Source organism: Lasiodiplodia theobromae (assembly GCF_012971845.1).
Source record: "Lasiodiplodia theobromae strain AM2As chromosome Unknown scaffold_2, whole genome shotgun sequence".
In the NCBI taxonomy this organism is placed as follows: domain Eukaryota; kingdom Fungi; phylum Ascomycota; class Dothideomycetes; order Botryosphaeriales; family Botryosphaeriaceae; genus Lasiodiplodia; species Lasiodiplodia theobromae.
This window is the reverse complement of record NW_023336495.1, coordinates 1,138,393-1,158,136: the sequence shown is the minus strand read 5'-3', so window position 1 is coordinate 1,158,136 and position 19,744 is coordinate 1,138,393. Positions and strand designations below refer to the sequence as shown.

Genomic DNA, 19,744 nt, shown 5'->3' with positions numbered 1-19,744 from the left:
CACTTTCGTTGGTCGCTGGAGTAGCTGCCTACCCTTCAGCGCGTTTTGTCATGCCCGCCTCACCCACGTCCCGATGTCCAGCGTCTTCGGCATGCCTTGCTTTTGGCTCTTTCGCTTTTCAAAACAACATATCTAAAATTGCAATAGGGCCTAAACGGCGGGGACGAGAGCTTCGAGTCAACGTGGGGTACGATATCCAGCGCCATCCGCCAGATCCACACGAAGAACGCTTCGGACCTTTCGTATGAGGCTCTCTACAGGCACACGTATCGCGTGATTCTGAAGAAGAAAGGAGAGCAGCTTTACCAGAGCGTCCTGCAGTTCGAGAAAGACTGGCTGTGCAACGAGGTGAAGACAAAGGCAGCTCAGTTGGTCTCGAGCAGCTTGGTGGCGGACTTGCAGGCGGGCAGCGCCAACACCACTGCGAATGAACGTCGCGTCGGTGGAGAAAAGTTTCTGAAGGGCATTCGCGAGGAATGGCAGGACTATCAACTGTGCATGAGCATGCTTACGGATGTGCTAATGTACATGGTAAGTAGCTTTAAGTGGTGCCACGACGGGAGATTAGCATCGTTGATTCAAGGACAGGAGCGCGTCTATTGCGCGGACCATCGGCAACCCTCGATCTATACCACCTCGCTGATGCTCTTCCGCGACAACATCCTCCGCTCACCTCCGAACCATAACCACTCAGACCTGACCGTGCAGGAGCTCCTCAACCGCATCGTTTTGGACCAGATTCAGATGGAACGTAACGGCGACGTCATCGACAAACATCTCATCAAGTCTTGTGTGTACATGTTGGAGAGCCTGTACGAGGGCATGAAAGAGGATCAAAACCAGCGCCTGTACGTCACTGCTTTCGAGCCGCACTTCCTGAATGCAAGCCGGGAGTTTTACAGGGCCGAGGGAGATGCTCTGCTGCGAGAGTCGGACGCGGGCGCGTACTGCAGGCACACATCCAGGAGGTTGCGGGAAGAAGTAGACCGTTGTAGGTCGACGCTGTCGGAGACTACAAGATCTAAGATCGAGCGCGTGGTGGAAGAAGAGCTCATCGAAAACAAGATTCACGATCTTATCGAGTCCGAAAGCGGCGTTAAATTCATGATCGACAACGAAAGGGTCGAAGAGCTTGGGCTGATATACGATCTGAACGCTCGCGTGGATCCCAAAAAGACGGAACTTGTTCGCGCCATCCAGAACCGCGTGGTGGAGATGGGGAACGAAATCAACCAAAACACGGTATCTGCGGCGTCTGCACCCCCTCAACCGGCGGAGAACGGCGACGATGGTGAAAAGGGAAAGAAGGCCGTCGTGGACAGGGCCGTGAACCAGCAGACGGTGGCTGCCATCAAATGGGTCGAAGATGTATTGGCGCTCAAGGACAAATTTGACTTGATCTGGAAACGCGCCTTTGACTCGGACCAAGCGATGCAGACCGCCCTGACACGCAGCTTTGCCGAGTTCATCAACTCGTCCGCCTTCCCCAGGAGCTCCGAATACATTTCTCTCTTCATTGATGAGAACATGAAGAAGGGCATCAAGGGCAAGACGGAGAGCGAGGTCGACGTTGTCCTGGAGAAGGCCATCACTTTGCTCCGATACATCGCCGACAAGGATCTCTTCGAGCGCTACTACAAGAAGCATCTCTGCAAGCGTCTTCTCATGGCCAAGTCGCTGAGCAACGACGTCGAGCAGCAGATGATTTCCCGCATGAAGATTGAGCTCGGAAACAATTTCACTTCGAAGTTGGAAGCCATGTTCAAGGATATGACCATCTCGGAAGAGCTCACTTCCGGCTTCAAGGCGTACGTCGCTAACTTGGGAGATCCCGACCCCAAGCGCATCGAGCTTACCGTGAATGTGCTCACGAGCATGACCTGGCCTCTGGAGTCGATGGGTAGCGGCTCGAACGAAGATGTGGACGGCAAGCGCACCAAGTGCATATTCCCCTCCGCCATTGACAGGGTCAAGAAATCGTTCGAGCAATTTTACGGAGAGAAGCATTCAGGACGACAGCTCAGTTGGCTAGCCAACATGGGCTCTGCCGATATTCGAGCAACGTTCCCGAAGGTGCCGACCAAAGAAGGCGTGAAGGAGCGCAAGCACGAACTCAACGTATCGACGTACGCCATGGTCATCTTGCTGCTGTTCAATGACCTTGCCGACGATGAAGGCTTGACCTTTGATGAGATTCAGGCCAAGACCAACATTCCCTCCCACGATCTCATTCGCAACCTGCAGTCCCTGGCCGTTGCACCCAAGACTAGGATCTTGATAAAGACCCCGATGAGTAAGGATGTCAAGCCTACGGACAAGTTCATGTTCAACCCTAGTTTCGTCGGTAAATTCCACAAGCTCAAGGTCGGTGTCGTCACGGCTGGCAACAAAGTCGAAGGCGACAAAGAGCGCAAGGAGACTGAGAAGAAGAACAACGATTCTCGAGGCTTCTGTATCGAGGCTGCCATCGTTCGTATCATGAAGTGCGTCTTTTCAACCCGAGTCCTTATGAGATGATGACTGACGAATCGATAGGCAACGGAAAGATCTCACTCACCAGAATCTTGTCGCCGAGACTCTCTCGATCCTGGCTAACCAGTTTAAGCCGGATGTAAACATGATCAAGAAGCGCATCGAGAGCCTGATCGAACGTGAGTATCTGGAGCGTATCGAAGATGCGTCGCCTCCGGCGTACCGCTACCTCGCTTGATCTTGCTGTGCTGGCAGGTCAAGTGTTCCTCACCACCACAGCGAATTCATGGTGCTTGCTGTTGCCTATAACTCCACTAATGCAGATGGACATCCTTCTCACTCTGCTCGTTACAGTGGTGGAAATCCAAAGGGAGAAGCCATTCCTCCACGACAGCAGCTGAACAGCAGAGTCCTTTCTTCCCCCTTTCTTCTTCTTGTTTCTCATCTCTTTTCACTCTGCCGGGTTCCCTTTCCTTTTTCATATGGCAGGTTCATGAGTAATTTTGACGAGTAATTGCATTGGGATAAGGCATCGGCGTAAGGGATCGAGGAGATTGCACATTTTATGGGCTTTTCTTTAACCTCGAATATCCGCCTATTGTAGCGGGGACGTGACGCAGAGGCTTTCCTCCATTAGCGTTGCGCGTCTTGTTATCAAGTCTAGCGTTCACGGCAAAAAGGTTTGGTGGTAGAGGCATGGACAGGTGAGAGAGATATTGGACCGCCTCCAGGCATTAAAAAAAAGGTCAATATCGGGACCAACGACTGCATGGCTGCGACGAGGATTGGGGTAAAACTTGGTAATGGAAATAGAAGCTGAGATCCATACCGAGTTCTCCTTTCGCCGCCGCCGCCGCCAGCGGCTCTTAGCTGCTTCGGGCACAGTAGGTACAACAGGTCTCGGTGCCACACAGAAAACGCAGTCTCTAGCTATATCGACGAAGTAGCATTGTACATGTGCATCAAGCACCTCTTTGGGTCACTCAGCAGCTTGTGTCTAAGTATTCTCATCAAGTGATGCATGTGTGTCGGCACACGTGCATTGCATCACATCGAGCAAGGGACTTGAGTCACTTTGATTGCTGACTGTATTTTTTTTTCCTGCAGCTATATCAGCAGCTTAGGCTGCCTTGAAACCGTGACGGTGCAATCCCTTGTACTGCATATGCAACGTGCCCTCGAAGAAACTTTTGTCCTGACAGATGCAGTGCATACAAAGGGAGGGGTATCGCGGCTGAAGGCTAGCGTGAATTTGCTTTTTGCTCATGTCATGGGCAGTTGGAGCTATCATCCAGATGCACGTGTGGAATTAGTAATTCTACATTCCCGTGCGGATGATAGCTTCTACTGCCCACATATGCTGGAAAGAAAATCGCCAGGCCCCATATTCCGAGGCCCTGCTCTTCTCCGCGGTAGTCTTTCGGCCGCAATACCCCTCTTTACTACATACGCAACGTGCCCCCCAAGAAAGCCTTTGTTTTGGCAGATACGGCGCATACATGCTGCAAAACCTCGAGATTGCTACCCCTCTCGATGCTACCCACATATGCACGCGCGTGTATGACCTTGGCGAGTATATACGCTGCCCTACCACACCTCTTGAGCGTTTGTTTCATCTTTCCGTATCGCAACTGCGAGACGTGATGTTTCGCGCAGCACCCGATCGTTGTGGAGAGTTTGTGGATGCATGCGCGGTGGGTGGCGAGATTTTTAAGTTTTCTGTTTCACATTTTTTCACCGAAGCAAAGTTACAACTGCCCGATGGACACAACGGTCTGAGTAGTAACGTGTGCGTTGCTGTCGTGGTGCTTCAGCAAAAGGGTGTGAGGTGCGTGGCGCGCAGTCGGAGCAACGGCGACAAGAGCGAAGTCGCTCGTGGTTATCACGTCTTCTTGCACCTCCTAGCGGTCGTAGCCTTCGTGTCGGGATTAGTTTCCGTAATTCACCTATATCAGCAACGTGTTGATCCTCGTCGATACTCCACCTTTCAATGATTTGCGCAACTTCGAACGTAGCGGCGTATTTCTTTCCTGAAAGGGACGGGACGTGGTCCTGTGGGGACGACGGGCGGCTCTTATTTTTGCCCACCGCGCGGTGCCAGCGGAGTATTCATGGCGCCGCATCGGTCTTTCTCTCTCGTGTGACGGGGTGGGTTGTGGTTCTGTTGATCGTGGCTCGTGCCGGGCACCCGCATCGCGGTCTACGACTGTCACATATCGTGCCCTCCTGGGGTTGCGAGGACGTTCTCTGTGGTGAAGATTAATTGGAGTGTTATGCCTCCCCCGGCAATAAGCAGCGACGGTGATAATTCGCCGAGGGATCCCGCAATCTCAAATCGGCCGGCGGGTGGAAGAGCAAACGTCGCGGCGAAATTATTACTGTATACGGAGTACGGAGCTCACATTAGTACAGGTCTGGCCAGCGGCAAGTCATTTCTGCCGAGAATGGTGAGGAAGAGCGCTCGAGTCGGGGCTTGTAGGGCTGACGGGCGGCCCGGCATTTCTTCTCGTACAGCCCTACGGCGCAATTGGGCGGCGATCGCTCAACACCCTCCTCTCCGCTATCGATTTTGCCAAAAAAGATGGAGACAGGAACCGTGGGCTCCAACGGGTGCACCGTGCAGGCAGAGCAGCGAACCGCTGGCCTCGTGTTCTGGACCCTCCAAGCACCAGTTCCCGTTTATTGCGATCGCCGCATTGCTTGATGAGAAAGCAGGCGGCAGCCAGCGAAGACATCTGCACGCTAGAGCTGCTAGAGCCCGTTCTGCGCGAGCCGAATCGGACGTGCGAGCGACCGCGGGCGATCGTGCGAGGCTTCGCATTGTGCTTTGTTCCCGCGGCACGCGTGCCATCCACCCGCCCAACGGTTGGCGTTGGTCCAACCCAACGCGTCGTGCGTTCGCTCCGCATACTGTGCGTTGGCGTTTCCTCGCAACACCAGTAGCATACAGCGTAGATCGCCCCACGAGCATGGGGTTGCGTTTCACGCGTGCATGGCTTTCTTTGCGTCTGGGATTTTGAGTTTGTTTCCGATGCGGGCTGACGTCGATGCTGACGCCTCGGGGCCCCCTCGCACACTTGGCCACGCCCCGGAGTCGTGCAGAGATCGTTGCTGGTAGCGGTAGAGTTGCGGGCTGGGCCGAGGCGCAGGATTTAGGAATGGACGGTGCGATGTCTCGGCCACGGCGAGATGGAGGGGGATTGAGACCTGCCGGCACATCAGCCTGTGGATGTGGAGATGCAACGGCGCTGCATACGGCTGAGAGCAGGTCACACTGCAGGATGGCGGTCTGCTCAGGGGGGCGGGCGCGGCGAAGGAAGCTCTCGTGGGCATGCGTGGCTCGGTGGTGTGTGCCAGCCCCAAGCGGATCTGCTTGCGTGCTCTGAGCTTGGCGGTTTTGGCGAGAGATGACGGCCGATCCAGGCGGCTACCCGCCGTCGACCGCACACCTCGCCGCCTCCAACCGGCACTGCGCCCCCGCCGGCGGCCGCAGCAACAGCAGTCGGTGGCGGCCGCCAGCTTGCCGGCTCCGGGCCCCAGGGCTGATGAGAAGCAACACGGATGCCAAGGTTTCAGCACGCGGTCCTCCGTATTTTGTGAGCACAGAGCGAGCGAGACGCGCACAGCGCGCACGGCGAGACGCGCTCCACTCGGCCCGCGCAGAAGGGCGAGACTCGTGGCACCCGGAAATTGAGGCCCGTCGCTGCGCCTGGGCGTGAGATTGGAGCCGCGCGGGATTCGTCGCTGGCTCAGCCGCCAGCCGCTTGCGTGTCGAGTCGAGTCGCTCCCGAAGCCAAGCGGCGGGCGGGCGGCGACGATGACGGCGAGCGCTGTGCTCCCCGGCCGTGGCCAAACAACGGCCGACAACTCGTAAAAATCATGCGAGCGGCGCAGTGCAGCGATTGGCGGCAGCGAAGCTTGTGTGCGTGCGGCCGGAGCAGACGACCGATGGTGGCTTAGCGTCAGGTACGCGGACAGGTACGCGGGCGGGTTCCTGGCTGGGCGTGACGGGATGTGCAGCTGCACGACCCCCTGATCACTGCGTCCAGACCAGCGTCCCTGGGCGGTTGGCTCCGCCGCCGTGGGCTCCAGCGCCGGTGGCTTGCCGGCGTCGTAGCTGAAACAGTACGACTGCCCTCTTTGGCCGCGCCATCCTTGTTCAATATCGATTCGTGCCAGAAGCCCGCCAGTCTATATATCCTCGGCGGCTGCCCCCCGCCCACTTCGCCCACCTTGCTCTCCACACCGTGTTATCGCAGTCGTTCTTTCTGAGCTCGCGTGCTCGTCCTCTCATTGTCGCTCTCTATTTCGCGATAGCCCTGGTCGGCTTGCTCCTGCTCGCCACCCCATCAGCGCCTCCCAGTCGCTGACTTTCCACTGTTCACTTCTGCACCATCTCACCCGCCCACCATGCAGTACCGCCTCAACGAACTGGCCCTCCTGGCCCTCGCCGGCTCTGCCCTGGCCCACCAGCCTCACCAGCACAAGCATGCCAGGCTCCACGAGCGCCGTCTTGCTCCCAGCGCTCCCTACGGCATGGGCAACTCCACCCTCCCTGCTGGTCCTACCGGCGGCGCCCCGGTTGCGCCTCCCCAGGATTCGACCGTCACCCAGGTCCTGACCGCCACCGTCCACGCCACCCAGCTGTACACCCAGAGCGTGGCCTCGCCCGCCGCCGCTGCCAGCCCGATCCAGGCTGCTGAGGTCAAGGCCGCTGAGGTCGATGACGCCGCTGATGACGAGGTTTGCGAGGAGGTGACCGTCACCGTCACCAACGCTCCCGTCACCGTTACCGTCACCGCTGGCGCCAGTGGCGTGGCTTCGTCGGCCGCCACGAGCTACGCTGCTCCTTCGTCTGTCGTCGCTCCCTCCTCTTTCGTCCTCCCCGGCAGCTCCAGCACCATCGAGGTCAGCACCCAGGCGCCTGCTCCCGCTCCTGCGACGACCGCCTCGAGCTCTGCGGTCTACGTCGCTCCCTCGAGCGCTGCCGTCGAGTCCTCTGCCGCTGCCGAGGGCGTCGCCAGCTCCAGCTCCGTTTACGTCGCTCCCACCACCTCTTCGGTTCCGGCGACCACCGTCGCTCCCTCGAGCACCGTGGTTCCTACCACCTCCTCCACCTCTTCCAGCGCCGCTGCCACCAGCTCGGCTGCTACCGGCGTCACTGGCATCACTGATAAGCGTGGTCTCGTCTACAACACCTTCACTGGTGTCGTTGACCAGTTCACCTCGAGCCAGATCTCCTGGGGCTGGAACTGGGCTCAGACTCCCGGCGGCACCATGCCTGACGGCGTCGAGTTCGTCCCCATCCTCTGGGGTAACCGCGAGAGCGATGACCTCGCCAACTGGAAGAGCAACGCCGAGGAGCAGCTCTCCAGCGGCTGCACGCATCTGATGGGCTTCAACGAGCCCGACGTCGACACCGCTGGTGGCGGTTCCAACATTGCCGCCGACGTCGCCGCCTCGGTGTACAAGGAGTACATGAACGACTTCGGCAGCAAGGCCACCCTCATCTCGCCCGGTGTCTGCAACGGCGAGGGTCTCCGTGAGTCCACTGGCCGCAACCAGGGTCTTGACTGGCTCCAGGACTTCTACGATGCCTGCGGTGGCTTCACCAGCTCCGGCTGCAAGGTCGACAAGATCAACATCCACTGGTACTCTTCTTACCAGGGTGACCTTGACAGCATCATCACGTACTTCCAGGAGTACGTCGAGAAGGCTCACACCAAGTTCGGCATGAACCTCTGGATCACCGAGTACCAGCTCCAGAACGCCGACGACGCCACCCAGGAGGAGTTCATCACCAAGACCTCCGAATGGATGTCGTCCCAGACCTACATCGAGCGTTACTCGTACTTCAAGGCTGAGACCATCGTCGCCAGCTCCAGCCTCCTGGCCGCCTACACGTCGTAAGCGGTCTTCAGCCAGACGATTGCTTTCAACACGGTTGCATCAGAAGGTGTGACAAGCATTTAGCACCTGGGCCAGGAATTTGGGTACTTTCAATGGCGTGGATATCAAGAGATGTGGGCTACTCTTCGGTGTGATTTCTTCGGGCCGCCTTGAGCGCAAGGCGCCACATACAAATTTCATTTCTCCTGTGTTGATAATTTTTGATAACCAACCTTTTTCTCTATACTGTTCAGTCCCACTCTTGTAGACTTTCGAAGGGAAGGGAAAATTACCGCACCTATAACGAGCTACGACCTTGCATCGAAGCAACAATTTTAGTCAACTTTTCTAGAACATGCCTCTCCTGAGTCGTTATCTCCCCTGCGACCTGCCAAGCTTTTTGGGTGCAGTAAAGTGCCGCGCGCTCCTACTAACACTTCACCAATCATGAGCTCGAGCGGCCATTTTCCCCAGCTCCACCTCAGCATGGGGAAATTGCAACTGCCCACCCGGCATGCAGGTCTCTAGATTGCGCCGCACGGGTGAACAGGTTCGTAGTATCCTTGTCTCTCCGTCACCGAAAACGGGGCGATGGCTGGACAGCATCTCACCGTCAATAAGACGGGGGCGTCCTAAGAGACAGGGATTCGCAGGAGATTGGGTCGAGGCCAAGCACTGAGCCTTTTGATCTGCGACAGGCTCGGGGAAAGGGTCTCGATTTCGAATGAGATTGAAGGGAAGCAGAATGAGATCGAAGAGGCGGCCTCGGCTCACTCGGAGACGCTTCCTTCGGGATCGGGGCGCTCACCGGTTCCTTCAAAGGCTGGTGGCCTTGCCCGCCTGTTGATGCGCCCGGCCGGCGTCTGCCTTGGTTTGGCTGGGCTGGGCGACGGGTTGGGCAGGGTTTTTGGCGCCGTCCCCGTCGCTGCCTTTGCGTACTATTTTGGTGGCCAGCTTGGGTTCGCGCGCTTACCTTTGTGCCAATCGTTGGCGCAATGGGCACGGTATTCTTGCAGTTGAGAGTCGTCGATGAGGTATGTGGCTGGGAAGCTAAAAGGTAAAGAAAGCCGCATTCTGGCTCGTCTCATTCGCCACTCCCCTCTTTTGTACCCTATCGATGAGGCAAGGAGTGTGGTATAAATTCTGTTTCATATAGTGATTCTGACCCGTCCACGATACGTAGGTGGCGCTATCCTTCCTTTTCGAGTTTCTTCGGAGGGTGTTCCTACTCGATTGAGTACGCTGACTTCAGCCTCTAAACATTTGATCGTCTCACTCCTACTTTGCTTTGGAAGTCTTTAGCGAAGCCCCAGGAATGTTAGAGAGCAGCATAAGCGGAAAGAGCCGCTCGAGCTATTAATTGACTGATCGATAAGGTCCTGTTGACTTTTCGTCAGACTATTGGCGGTTCAGGCCAGTGGAAGACAGAGTGGCACCTCCTGTTCCGGATAGACGGCCACGGGCGCCTTGGCTGACTCTCAAGTCTTGTCGCCGCGAACTATTGTTGCATTCGTGTGCGTATGAGCTCGCTTTCTGTCATGGAGTTTCTCGCCTCCGTGCGTCAACGGGACACGTGCGTGCAGGGCAGTGATCCGGGGTCGCCGATGACAGGCGAAAGTACATGTAGCTCTGGACTTCTTTCCCCTTCTGCGCCGCTGCCCCCGGACGACGACCCACCGCTTCTTTTTTGTCGTGAGCAGGGTTCGGCAGGAGACCATTGAAAGGGTACGTAGACACTGGCCTGAGCCGGATGTTCGTGTCTCCATGGGCGAGGGCACGGGACAGCTGGAGGAACGGGCCGCGTTTGAAGTACATGCGCCTGCGCGCCACGCGCGGCGTTTAAGAAAGCTATTTTTACGGGTACAGTCTCGCTTTCTGTGGCAGTGCAGCCGGGCGACCGGTGGGATGAGCAGGGGGAGAATGCGCGCTGTCACGGCCAATGCGTGGTGGTGGTGGTTGGCGGGGTGCGAACAGACGTTGTAGGGCTGAACGAAACTATTTTCGTGAGCTCGTATGCATCATCCAAAGATTGGTTCGAGTGTTGCGAGCCGAGAATCCATGAGCGGTGTGCGAAAGGCAGAGATGGTGGATATCACACGGCCCGAGAGGAAAGGCTCTGGAACTGCCGTTACGCAGTGGCATAAACATGCGTCAGCCCGCATAACAAAGCCTGCAATCGCGCCATAGCACTCTCAGGGGAGCACAGAGTGACATCTTTTGAGCGCCTCGGAATGTACAGAGACCCGAAGGCTAGCGTGAAGAATCCTAATGCCCCAGTACATACGCCGGCCTTTTCTTTTGCCATTCATTTTTTCTTCTTTTCTTTTATTAGAAAAACAACATATGTGGGTCAATTTCAAATTCTCATCCGGACGATAGCCCATGACATGAGCGAAAAATAAGTGCACGCTAGCCTTCGGCTGCGATGCTCCTCTGTAATGTCGGCATCTCAATAATCTTGAATTTTGCTCTGCCAATTGTCGTCAGAATATGCCTTAACTTTAGCGTCTATGCTGCATTCGAACCATTGGCACTTGTTCGTCTCTAGTATCCATGATGGTTCAGAGTGGCTCTTCATCTGCTTTTCCTCCGTGAATGACAGTCGCAGACACTCCCAAGCGGGTTCTCCGAAAGTTCACCAACCCGGTGAGGCTGATTATGTGCAGAGAGCTTACCGTAACTTTTATTTCTTTCAGGGTGCTATCTTATCTCAATAATAATGTACTAAGGAAGTTATAGTTCGCTCTTGCGGCTGGTGGCTAGCTTTCTTTTAAACTCTCGAAAACAGCGGTCGGCTGCAGACTTGATCTATCAGATCAGCTTCATGGGCACAGCAATCCCTTGGTTTAAGCCCTTGCTATTCTTTGAGATATACATCGCCGCGAGAGGCTGTACACCAGTTCTAAGTGTGGTAAGTAAACCAACATGAAGCAATTTTCAGTATCTCCCTGCATTAAAGTCGGCGTTGAGCAGACCACTCTGCAATAGAAATATAATATGGCCGGTCCTATATGTTCTGCACCGGCAAGGTGATTGTTGTGTTTCGGTACGCTGGTGTTTTCTATTGCGGTATATGTTCGTAGCTGCGTGGATAGCTCAGTCGTCCGAGAAGGTATGAGGGCACCTACATCATGCCATTCATTGCGGTGCGCCCATCTCGATCGTCAATTAAAGCATTTTCAGATAGTTTGCCATGCCGGCAGGATAACAAAAGAGCTGTGTGTCGATCATTGAAGAGGTTGCGACCACGGCTCGCTGCACCTCCGAGTTACACTGTTGAGGACACTGGTTCGACCAACCGAATCCTACCGGCCTTGCACTCAGGATCGGACATGGTATTCGTAATGGATGATAGCCTACGAGCTTAAGCATTTGCCGGGATATTAGAGGTGTCAGTGGCGGAAATGCAGCGAAATTCAACACGAGGGTTAAGATCGACGTAGCTGCCCGCAGAGGAGGGCATTAGACGGCGAACAAATGCTATTATAAAGCACATAGCAAAGTCCACGCTGAGTCTTCCCAGGACACGACGCGAGCTATCGTCTGGCAGTCAGTAGCACGGCAGTGTGGTACGGAAAAGGCACTGCCTGTTTTGTAGCGTCGCAATGGAAGCGGGCCGGTGCGAACGGGCAGGGCAGAGTGCTCGTTACACCCCCTCTTTGGTGCGGCGCGAGGAGGAGCGTTGGTTGGCGCAGCGGATGGCTACGGCATGCGACCTCAGGCCGTTGCCGTTTCGCCGTGGTCGCAGCGCCCGCGTAATTGCAAAGAGACTGACAAAGCCTGCAAAGCCGGCGCCGGGGTCCGTGCGCTGCGACCACTCAATAAGCAGCTGCCACCACTTCCGCCTGCGACTCATCTTCTTCCTCAACCACCACCCCGCCTCCTTTCCGCCATCCCCTCCGCCATCATCTTTCTATCGCGCCCGCGACACCACACCACCGTCTTCCGGCCCGGTCGCATCGCCTGCCGGCCGTCCCTCGTCGCTCGCGTGACCGACGACCGCTCGCTCCGACCGAGCCTCGGCTCTCCGCTGCCAACGCCACAACCCCATCCAACGACGCGCTGCACAGGTGAGGTAACTTGGGTCGCTGCGAGGGCTACCTAGGGAGAAAAAGATCGTCTGGAGAGCTTGCGCATGCAGGGTGGATTCTGGGCTTGAAGTTCTGGTCTTCAGTTCTTACTCCGCATCCGGGGCTGACACGCGCCCGCGAAACGGTGCTCTCCTCACTTTGTGTACAATTCTCGTTACTTCTGCCTTTTTACCAACTAGCTGCTGCTCTGAAGCTCAGCCATTCACAATTCAAAATACGGATTTGCCTCTGGGAAACCGATAAGAAGCCTTTGCACAGAGTTCACCGTCGCACTCCCTGCCCTTGACACCTCTGCGTCACCACACAGGAATTCGTCAACCTCACCCTCACCATGTCTTCGTCCGTCTTCTTCAAGTTCAAGTCGTCCAAGGAGCCGCAGCGCATCACCTTTGACGGCACCGGCATCTCCGTCTTCGAGCTGAAGCGCGAAATCATCACCGCCACCGGCTTGGGCGACGGCACCGACTTCGACCTCTCCATCTACACCGACGACACCAATGAAGGTCAGTCCCCTCGAAAATCCCTGCCCGAAAAGATCCCCGCTAATGGTCGAAGAATATGATGACGACACCACCATCGTGCCACGTTCGACGACGGTCCTCGCTCGTCGCCTCCCTGCTGCGCGACCTGGCCACGGCAGGGCCGCCCGCTACGTCTCCGGCAAAGCCCCCGTCACCGCCAAGAACTCGTATCGCACCGAATCCTCCGCCACGAAGCCTGCGACCCAGGCCAAGCCTGCCACCGATGGTGCCGCTGCCATGAGCACCGCCCAGACCGAGGAGGAGAGGATCGCTGCCATGTTTGCCGCCGGTGCCGAGAATTGGGAGCAGCAAAAGGCCAAGATGGCCGAGTACGTGTCCCTGTTGCAGCCATGAGAGAAGTGCCTACTGACGAATGCAATAGCGCCAAACCCGTCTACCGTCCCGGGCGCAGGCCGCACAACGTTCCCGAGGGCGAGCCGCCGGACACTTACATCTGCCACCGTTGCCACGTGAAGGGTGAGCGTGACGATTTACCCCATTCTTTCATCAGATAGCTGACGTTTGTAAAGGCCACTGGATCCAAGCGTGCCCAACGAATGATGATCCGAACTTCGAGAACAAGCCCCGTATCAAGCGTACGACGGGCATTCCGCGCTCTATGCTGCAGACGATCGAGAAGCCCGTGGCGCTCACCAATGACGGTCTCACCGACGACTCGCGTCAGCCGTCTGGCGTCATGGTCAACGCTGCGGGCGAGTATGTCATAGCTAAGCCTGATGAAGCTTCTTGGAACAAGTTCCAGGCCAAGGCACAGGCTTCCGCCGCACAACAAGAAGTCGCCTCTGCTGGTAGCAAAGAACTTCGCGACCGTGGACTAGAGTGCTCAATTGACAAGCGCATGTTTGTGGATCCAATGAAGACGCCTTGCTGTGGAATGACATACTGCAATGACTGTATCGAGAATGCACTTATCAACAGTGATTTCGTATGTCCCAACTGCTCCAAGGAAGGTGTGCTCATCGACGACTTGGTCGCCGACGAGGACACAGTCGCCAAGATCAAGACTTTTGAGGACGACAAGCGCAAAGCCAAGGAGGCTTCGAAGAGCCCCAAGCCCGAGAAAGCCGAAGTGGCCAACGGTGTGGATGACCACAAGGACGACAGCACCAAGTCGCCCGAAGTCAAGGATGCCAAGCCCGCCTCCCCTTCGACGTCGAAACCAGGACCCGATGCTCTCACCTCGGCCCCGACGGGACCCGCTGCTGCGAATGGCGTTGCGAAGAAGCGCCCTGCTGACGAAGAGCTCAAGAATGAGCGTATCCCTACCGCTCCTGCTGCCATGCGCAAACAGCAAGAGCAGATGAAGGTGTCGGCTCCGAGCAACTCTGACCAAGCGTTTGTGAGCCAGATGAACGCGCTGGCCGGCGGCGGCGGCGGCGGCCCGATGATGAACCAGCAGTTCTCCAACGGCAACTTCATGCCCTTCAACGGCATGGGCGGCATGGGAGGATTCCCGAATCAGAATGGCATGATGGGCATGGGCATGAGCATGGGACCGATGATGGGAATGCCTCAGGCCATGATGAACCCCATGATGATGCAGAACGGAGGCTGGGGGAACATGGGAGGAATGGGATACCAGCAAAATGGCATGTACGGCAACAACTACAACGGCATGGGAGGTGGTTTTGGCCAGAATTGGCAGGGAAATCAGGGCTGGGGTATGAACGGTATGGGACAGGGCCAAATGCAGAATGGCAAGAGTGGAGTCTTTCCCAACCAGCAGAGGACGGTTTTCAGCGAGCCTTTCCCTAATGAAGAGGACAACGCCTACTTCAGGAAGCCGGTGAACCCGCACCGCCACCAAAACCGCAACCGCAGGAACAGAGCTCCTGATTACACGCAGTTATGATCATGTGCGATCGACCATCTTCCCCCCTTCCCAGCACGTCCTTTCATTCAGACTTTCTTTTCTTTTTGTTTTAATCACACCTGATCGGCATGACCTCCACGGAGTTTAACTTGCACGACATCAGAGCGCGGCATTGCAGAGGCGCCGGGTTGAAGGACACGCTCGGAGCTCGGAACCAGCTCCACGAGCTTGGGATCAGATTGGGCGGCATCTTCGGTTAAACGGCGTTCACGGCTAGGTCAAAGGAATGGGTCTTCTGGGGTTCGTTTATTGTTTGTTCATGGGCGGCATGATACCTCGAGCGCCGCGGCCATTGCAAAGAAGCTTGGGCGAGACGACGCCCGGGTAAATATCGACTTGTTGCTAGATCGTGCAGAGCATATCTTTCCGAAATCCAATCATTAAAGTCGTAATTTGAACAGTGTACGTGACATGACCGTGATGGAGAAGTAGGGCTGCTTGGCGTGACCCAAGAACTGGTCACATACGTCATCCATCCGGGGAATGGCCAGCCCACCTCTGGGTCCCAAACAACAGACCGGTTAGTAAATGTTTATTATAGTCTAGGGATTCTTTGCAGCCTGGAGGATCGACGACGCGGGACAACGTGGTTAGCTTGCTTGAGCATGAGAACGCGCTGCATCCGGGCGGCGGGTGCTTTTGTACTCGTGCTCGACGCGCAGGCGATGCTCTGCTGCAAGTCGGGGAAATATGCAGCAGAATGCGGGCATAGCCACGCACGTCGTGTGCCTGGAGAGAAGAGCGGCCACGATTACCTATTGACGGGGACCGGGGTTAGGTGTGGGGCAGAAAGAAAGGCGGTCGGCGTTTCGATGCGCCGCCCGCCTTGTGGACACAAGTCCAACTCGAGCGAGCTTCACAAGACGTGCGCGCAAGCGTTTCGGGGCCGACTCTCTCCTCTTTCCTATCGCTACCCTCAAGAGTGCGACTGCAGCAGCTCCGAGACCATCGCGCGGAACGCATTCCACGAGCCGTCCGTCCCTGGCCAAATATCGGGCCCTTCCAGGATTACGTCGCATCAAGAGCCTCCGGCCACTTGACCTCCTCACAACCACAACCACCCCACCACACGTTCTCACCATGGACTACCAGGGCGCACCGGCCGCCCATCACAAGAAGAAGCGTGCCTATGCCGCCCAGGCCTACGACTTCGGCGCGAATGCTGCGGGCCAGGGTCCGGCGCCGCCCGTGGGCGCGCCGCAGCTTGACCCGCTGGCAGGTCAATTCGGCCAGATGAACCTGGGCGGCCAGCCTCAGCAGCCCATGATGCAGCCGCAGCAGCCGATGCAACCCATGCAGCAGATGCCGCCGCAGATGCCGCCGCAGCAGTCCGCGCTTAATCAGCTTGTCACGACCGATCTCATGAGCGCCCCGTTCAACGTCTATGAGCTCGACCAGCCGCCGCCACCTATCAACCTGCCGCCTAACGTAAGTTGCCTCCGCCAGCTCGGCAGGGCACGCGCACGACTGACTCTCGCCTAGACCAGCGTCACGCCCTCCGAGTTCGCCAATTGCCCTCCGAAGTACGTTCGCTCGACCTTGAACACCATCCCCACCACCCACTCGCTGCTGAAGAAGTCCCGCCTACCGCTGGCCCTTGTCATCCAGCCGTACGCCGCCCTACACGATGCCGAGGATCCGGTCCCGGTGGTCCCCGACCAGGTCATTTCGAGATGTCGGAGGTGTCGTTCGTACATCAACCCGTTCGCGACCTTCCTCGACCACGGCCACCGCTGGCGTTGCAACATGTGCAACCTGACCAACGACGTCCCTCAGGCCTTTGATTGGGATGCAGCGACCCAGCAGAGTGTGGACAGGTGGCAGAGGCCCGAGCTGAACTATTCCGTCGTCGAGTTCGTGGCGCCTCAGGAATACATGGTCCGGCCCCCGCAGCCGCTGGTTTACTTGTTCCTCTTCGACGTCAGCTACGCCGCCGTCACCAACGGTCTCTTGGCAACGGCCGCCAGGTGCATCCTAGAGAGCTTGGACAGAATCCCCAACGCGGACAGGAGGACGAGGCTCGGTTTCATGGCTGTGGACTCCAGCCTCCACTACTTCTCGATTCCCCGCGACGGAAGCGAAAGCAGCGACCCCAGAATGCTCGTCGTCAGCGACCTTGACGAGCCTTTCCTGCCTACTCCCGAAGACCTGTTGGTGAACCTCGCGGAAAGTCGCGCCAACATCGAGACTTTCCTCGGCAAGCTCCAGTCCATGTTCCAAGACACCCAGAACGGAGCTTCCGCCATGGGATCCGCTTTGCGTGCGGGCCACAAGCTCATCTCGCCCGTCGGCGGAAAGATCACGGTCCTCAGCGCGTCTCTCCCCAACATCGGTTACGGCAAGCTGGACATGCGCGAGGACAAGAAGGTCCTCGGCACCAGCGGCGAGGGAAAGCTTTTGCAGACCGCGAATAGCTTCTACAAGTCCTTTGCGGTGGAGTGCTCCAAGAACCAGGTTTCGATCGACATGGTAGGTGGACTGATGCTTCACATTGCGGATCGCGGAGGCTAACACACTCTCAGTTCCTATTCTCGTCTCAGTACCAGGACGTGGCCACACTATCGAATCTGCCGAGATACACCGGAGGCCAGACCTGGTTCTATCCCGGGTGGAACGCCGCGAGGAGCGAGGACGCGATCAAGTTTGCCCGTGAGTTCAGCGATTACCTCTCGTCCGAAATCGGTCTGGAGGCGGTGTTGCGCGTGCGTGCTACTACCGGCCTGCGCATGAGCACGTTCTACGGAAACTTCTTCAACCGCAGCTCCGATCTCTGCGCGTTCCCCGCCTTCCCCCGTGACCAAGCCTACGTGGTGGAGGTCGCCATCGACGAGACGTTGACGAAGCCCTTCGTCTGCATGCAGACTGCCGTGCTCCACACCACCTGCAACGGCGAGCGGAGGATAAGAGTCCTCACTCTCGCAATCCCGACCACGGACAACCTGGCGAGCGTCTATTCCTCGGCGGACGCGCAGGCAATCACTGCTTACTTCAGCCACAAGGCCGTGGAAAGAGCTCTGGGAAGTGGATTGGATGCCGCCAGGGACGCTCTCCAGAGCAAGGTCATTGAGATCTTGCAGACATACAAGAAAGAGCTGGCGGGAGGAAACATCGGCGGTGGTCTCCAACTGCCCGCCAACCTGCGGGCGCTGCCCGTTCTCTTCCTGGGACTCATCAAGAACGTAAGTCACAACTTCCGTCGCTGCCGTGACGATGCACTGACACGCGACGACAGGTCGGCCTTCGGAGATCCGCACAAATACCTTCGGACCTCCGCGCCGCAGCTCTCTGCCTGTTGTCGACGCTGCCGCTCCCGCTGATGATCCAGTACATCTACCCGCGCTTCTACTCTCTGCACGACATGCCCGACGACGCTGGGGTCCCGCACCCCGAGACGGGCGAGATTCTGCTGCCGCCGCCGTTGAACCTGTCTTCAGAACGGATCGTGTCGTACGGACTGTACCTGATCGACGACGGGGTCAACCAGTTCATCTGGATCGGGCGCGACGCGGTGCCGCAGCTGCTCATCGATGTTTTCGGCGTCGACGACAAGAACGGCATCAAGCAGGGCAAGTCCACCATGCCCATCCTGGACAACGAGATGAACGAGCGGGTTCGGGCGGTGGTGGACAAGAGCAAGGACCACCGGATGAAGGGGGTGGGCAGCATCACGGTGCCGACGTTGTACATCATCAGGGAGGACGGCGACCCGAGCCTGAAGCTGTGGGCGCAGACGCTGCTAGTGGAGGACCGGGCGGACCAGGGTGTCAGCCTGCAACAATGGCTGGGCATGCTAAGGGAGAAGGTGAGTCCTCCAGCGCCCCCCTTGATCCTGTCGACATGGCCGGACTAACTCGATGGCAGGTGGTGCAATAGAGCAGGCAGGTAATGCAGGGCAGGGCAGGGAAAAAGGGAGTGTTGTTTTTACGGAGAAGAGGGCGGCGCATGGCGGTGAGCGACGAGCGTGTTTGTAGCACAGCGTTGTTCGAAACTCGAAATAAATGCCCTTGACGAGCCTCCTTGCGCAGGTGCGGTGCAGACGAAGCAGGCACCCGAGTCAGACGTTGGGTAATCTTTGCGAGGTCGCGTATCGCAGCCGGAGGGGTGCTAGGCGAGGCACAGAAGGCGCCCTTGCATATTGGTTCCTGGGCCAATGGCGCCAGGTGGAGGGATTCGTCGATGCTGCCGACTCACCGTGTTTCTCGCAGCGCGGGCCCCACCGGCGCTCGGTCTGCCGCGCCCTGCCACGCCGCGGGCACCCGCACCAGGGCGCTGACGGGGTTTCACATGCCAGTGCGAGTGGAGGCGCGCGGCAGGCCTCGTCGCGGCGCTCGCATCAGCGGGCTGGCTGCCCTGGGCCCAGGCTGGCCATTGAGGCTCGTGGGCGCGCGGCCGGGCGGCTGGCGTGGTGGGGAGGGTGCAAGGTTGATGCTACGCCACGGCTGCGCATTTCTCAGCAGCAGGCCGCTCCCAGCAGCTGCGAGAGGAGCGGTGCCTGCTCGCCACGCCTGCGCTGCTGGCCGAAGCCGCTAGATCTGCGCTAAAACGGCTCGTGCTAGCAGCGCGCCCCAACCAGCCCCTCTCCGTCTGGCGGCGGACGTAACCCCTCGCTGCATGCATGGCCGAATCGCTGACTAGCCCGACGCGCAGCCTGTGCCGTACTCCAGCCCTCGCCCTGGCCTGACAGCTGCTGCTTTGCCGCCTCTGCCTGCCTTCTGATCTCATCACCACCTCCGCCCACGGCCACCGCGCGCACCCTCCGCGCCCGCCATCACCCAGAGCCGCACCGCAGCCGCCCTGCCCGTGCGCACCGCGCCTTCCGATCGTCCGCTGGTGGCGGGGATCTTTTCAAGCGCCGCGATAAGGCGTCACAACCCCCG

General features: G+C 57.8%; 3 protein-coding genes across 3 annotated transcripts; all 3 read left to right on the top strand.

The window, feature by feature from the left end:
- Nucleotides 1-6,882: 6,882 nt before the first annotated feature.
- Nucleotides 6,883-8,382, top strand: LTHEOB_873 (Glycoside hydrolase subgroup catalytic core; the record flags this gene model as incomplete). The annotated part of the gene is made up of 1 exon (XM_035518239.1): nucleotides 6,883-8,382. One exon carries the CDS (start codon nucleotides 6,883-6,885, stop codon nucleotides 8,380-8,382), a length of 1,500 nt encoding a protein of 499 aa, XP_035369632.1.
- A 4,401-nt stretch (nucleotides 8,383-12,783) lies between these two features.
- On the top strand, nucleotides 12,784-14,846 carry LTHEOB_872 (Zinc finger RING/FYVE/PHD-type protein; the record flags this gene model as incomplete). The annotated part of the gene is made up of 4 exons (XM_035518228.1): nucleotides 12,784-12,955; nucleotides 13,008-13,302; nucleotides 13,356-13,450; nucleotides 13,504-14,846. 4 exons carry the CDS (start codon nucleotides 12,784-12,786, stop codon nucleotides 14,844-14,846), a joined length of 1,905 nt encoding a protein of 634 aa, XP_035369631.1.
- A 1,101-nt stretch (nucleotides 14,847-15,947) lies between these two features.
- LTHEOB_871 (Protein transport protein) lies at nucleotides 15,948-18,717 on the top strand (the record flags this gene model as incomplete). The annotated part of the gene is made up of 4 exons (XM_035518217.1): nucleotides 15,948-16,295; nucleotides 16,350-17,336; nucleotides 17,390-18,046; nucleotides 18,100-18,717. The coding sequence occupies 4 exons, from the start codon at nucleotides 15,948-15,950 to the stop codon at nucleotides 18,715-18,717; spliced, it is 2,610 nt and encodes an 869-aa protein (XP_035369630.1).
- Nucleotides 18,718-19,744: the final 1,027 nt, after the last annotated feature.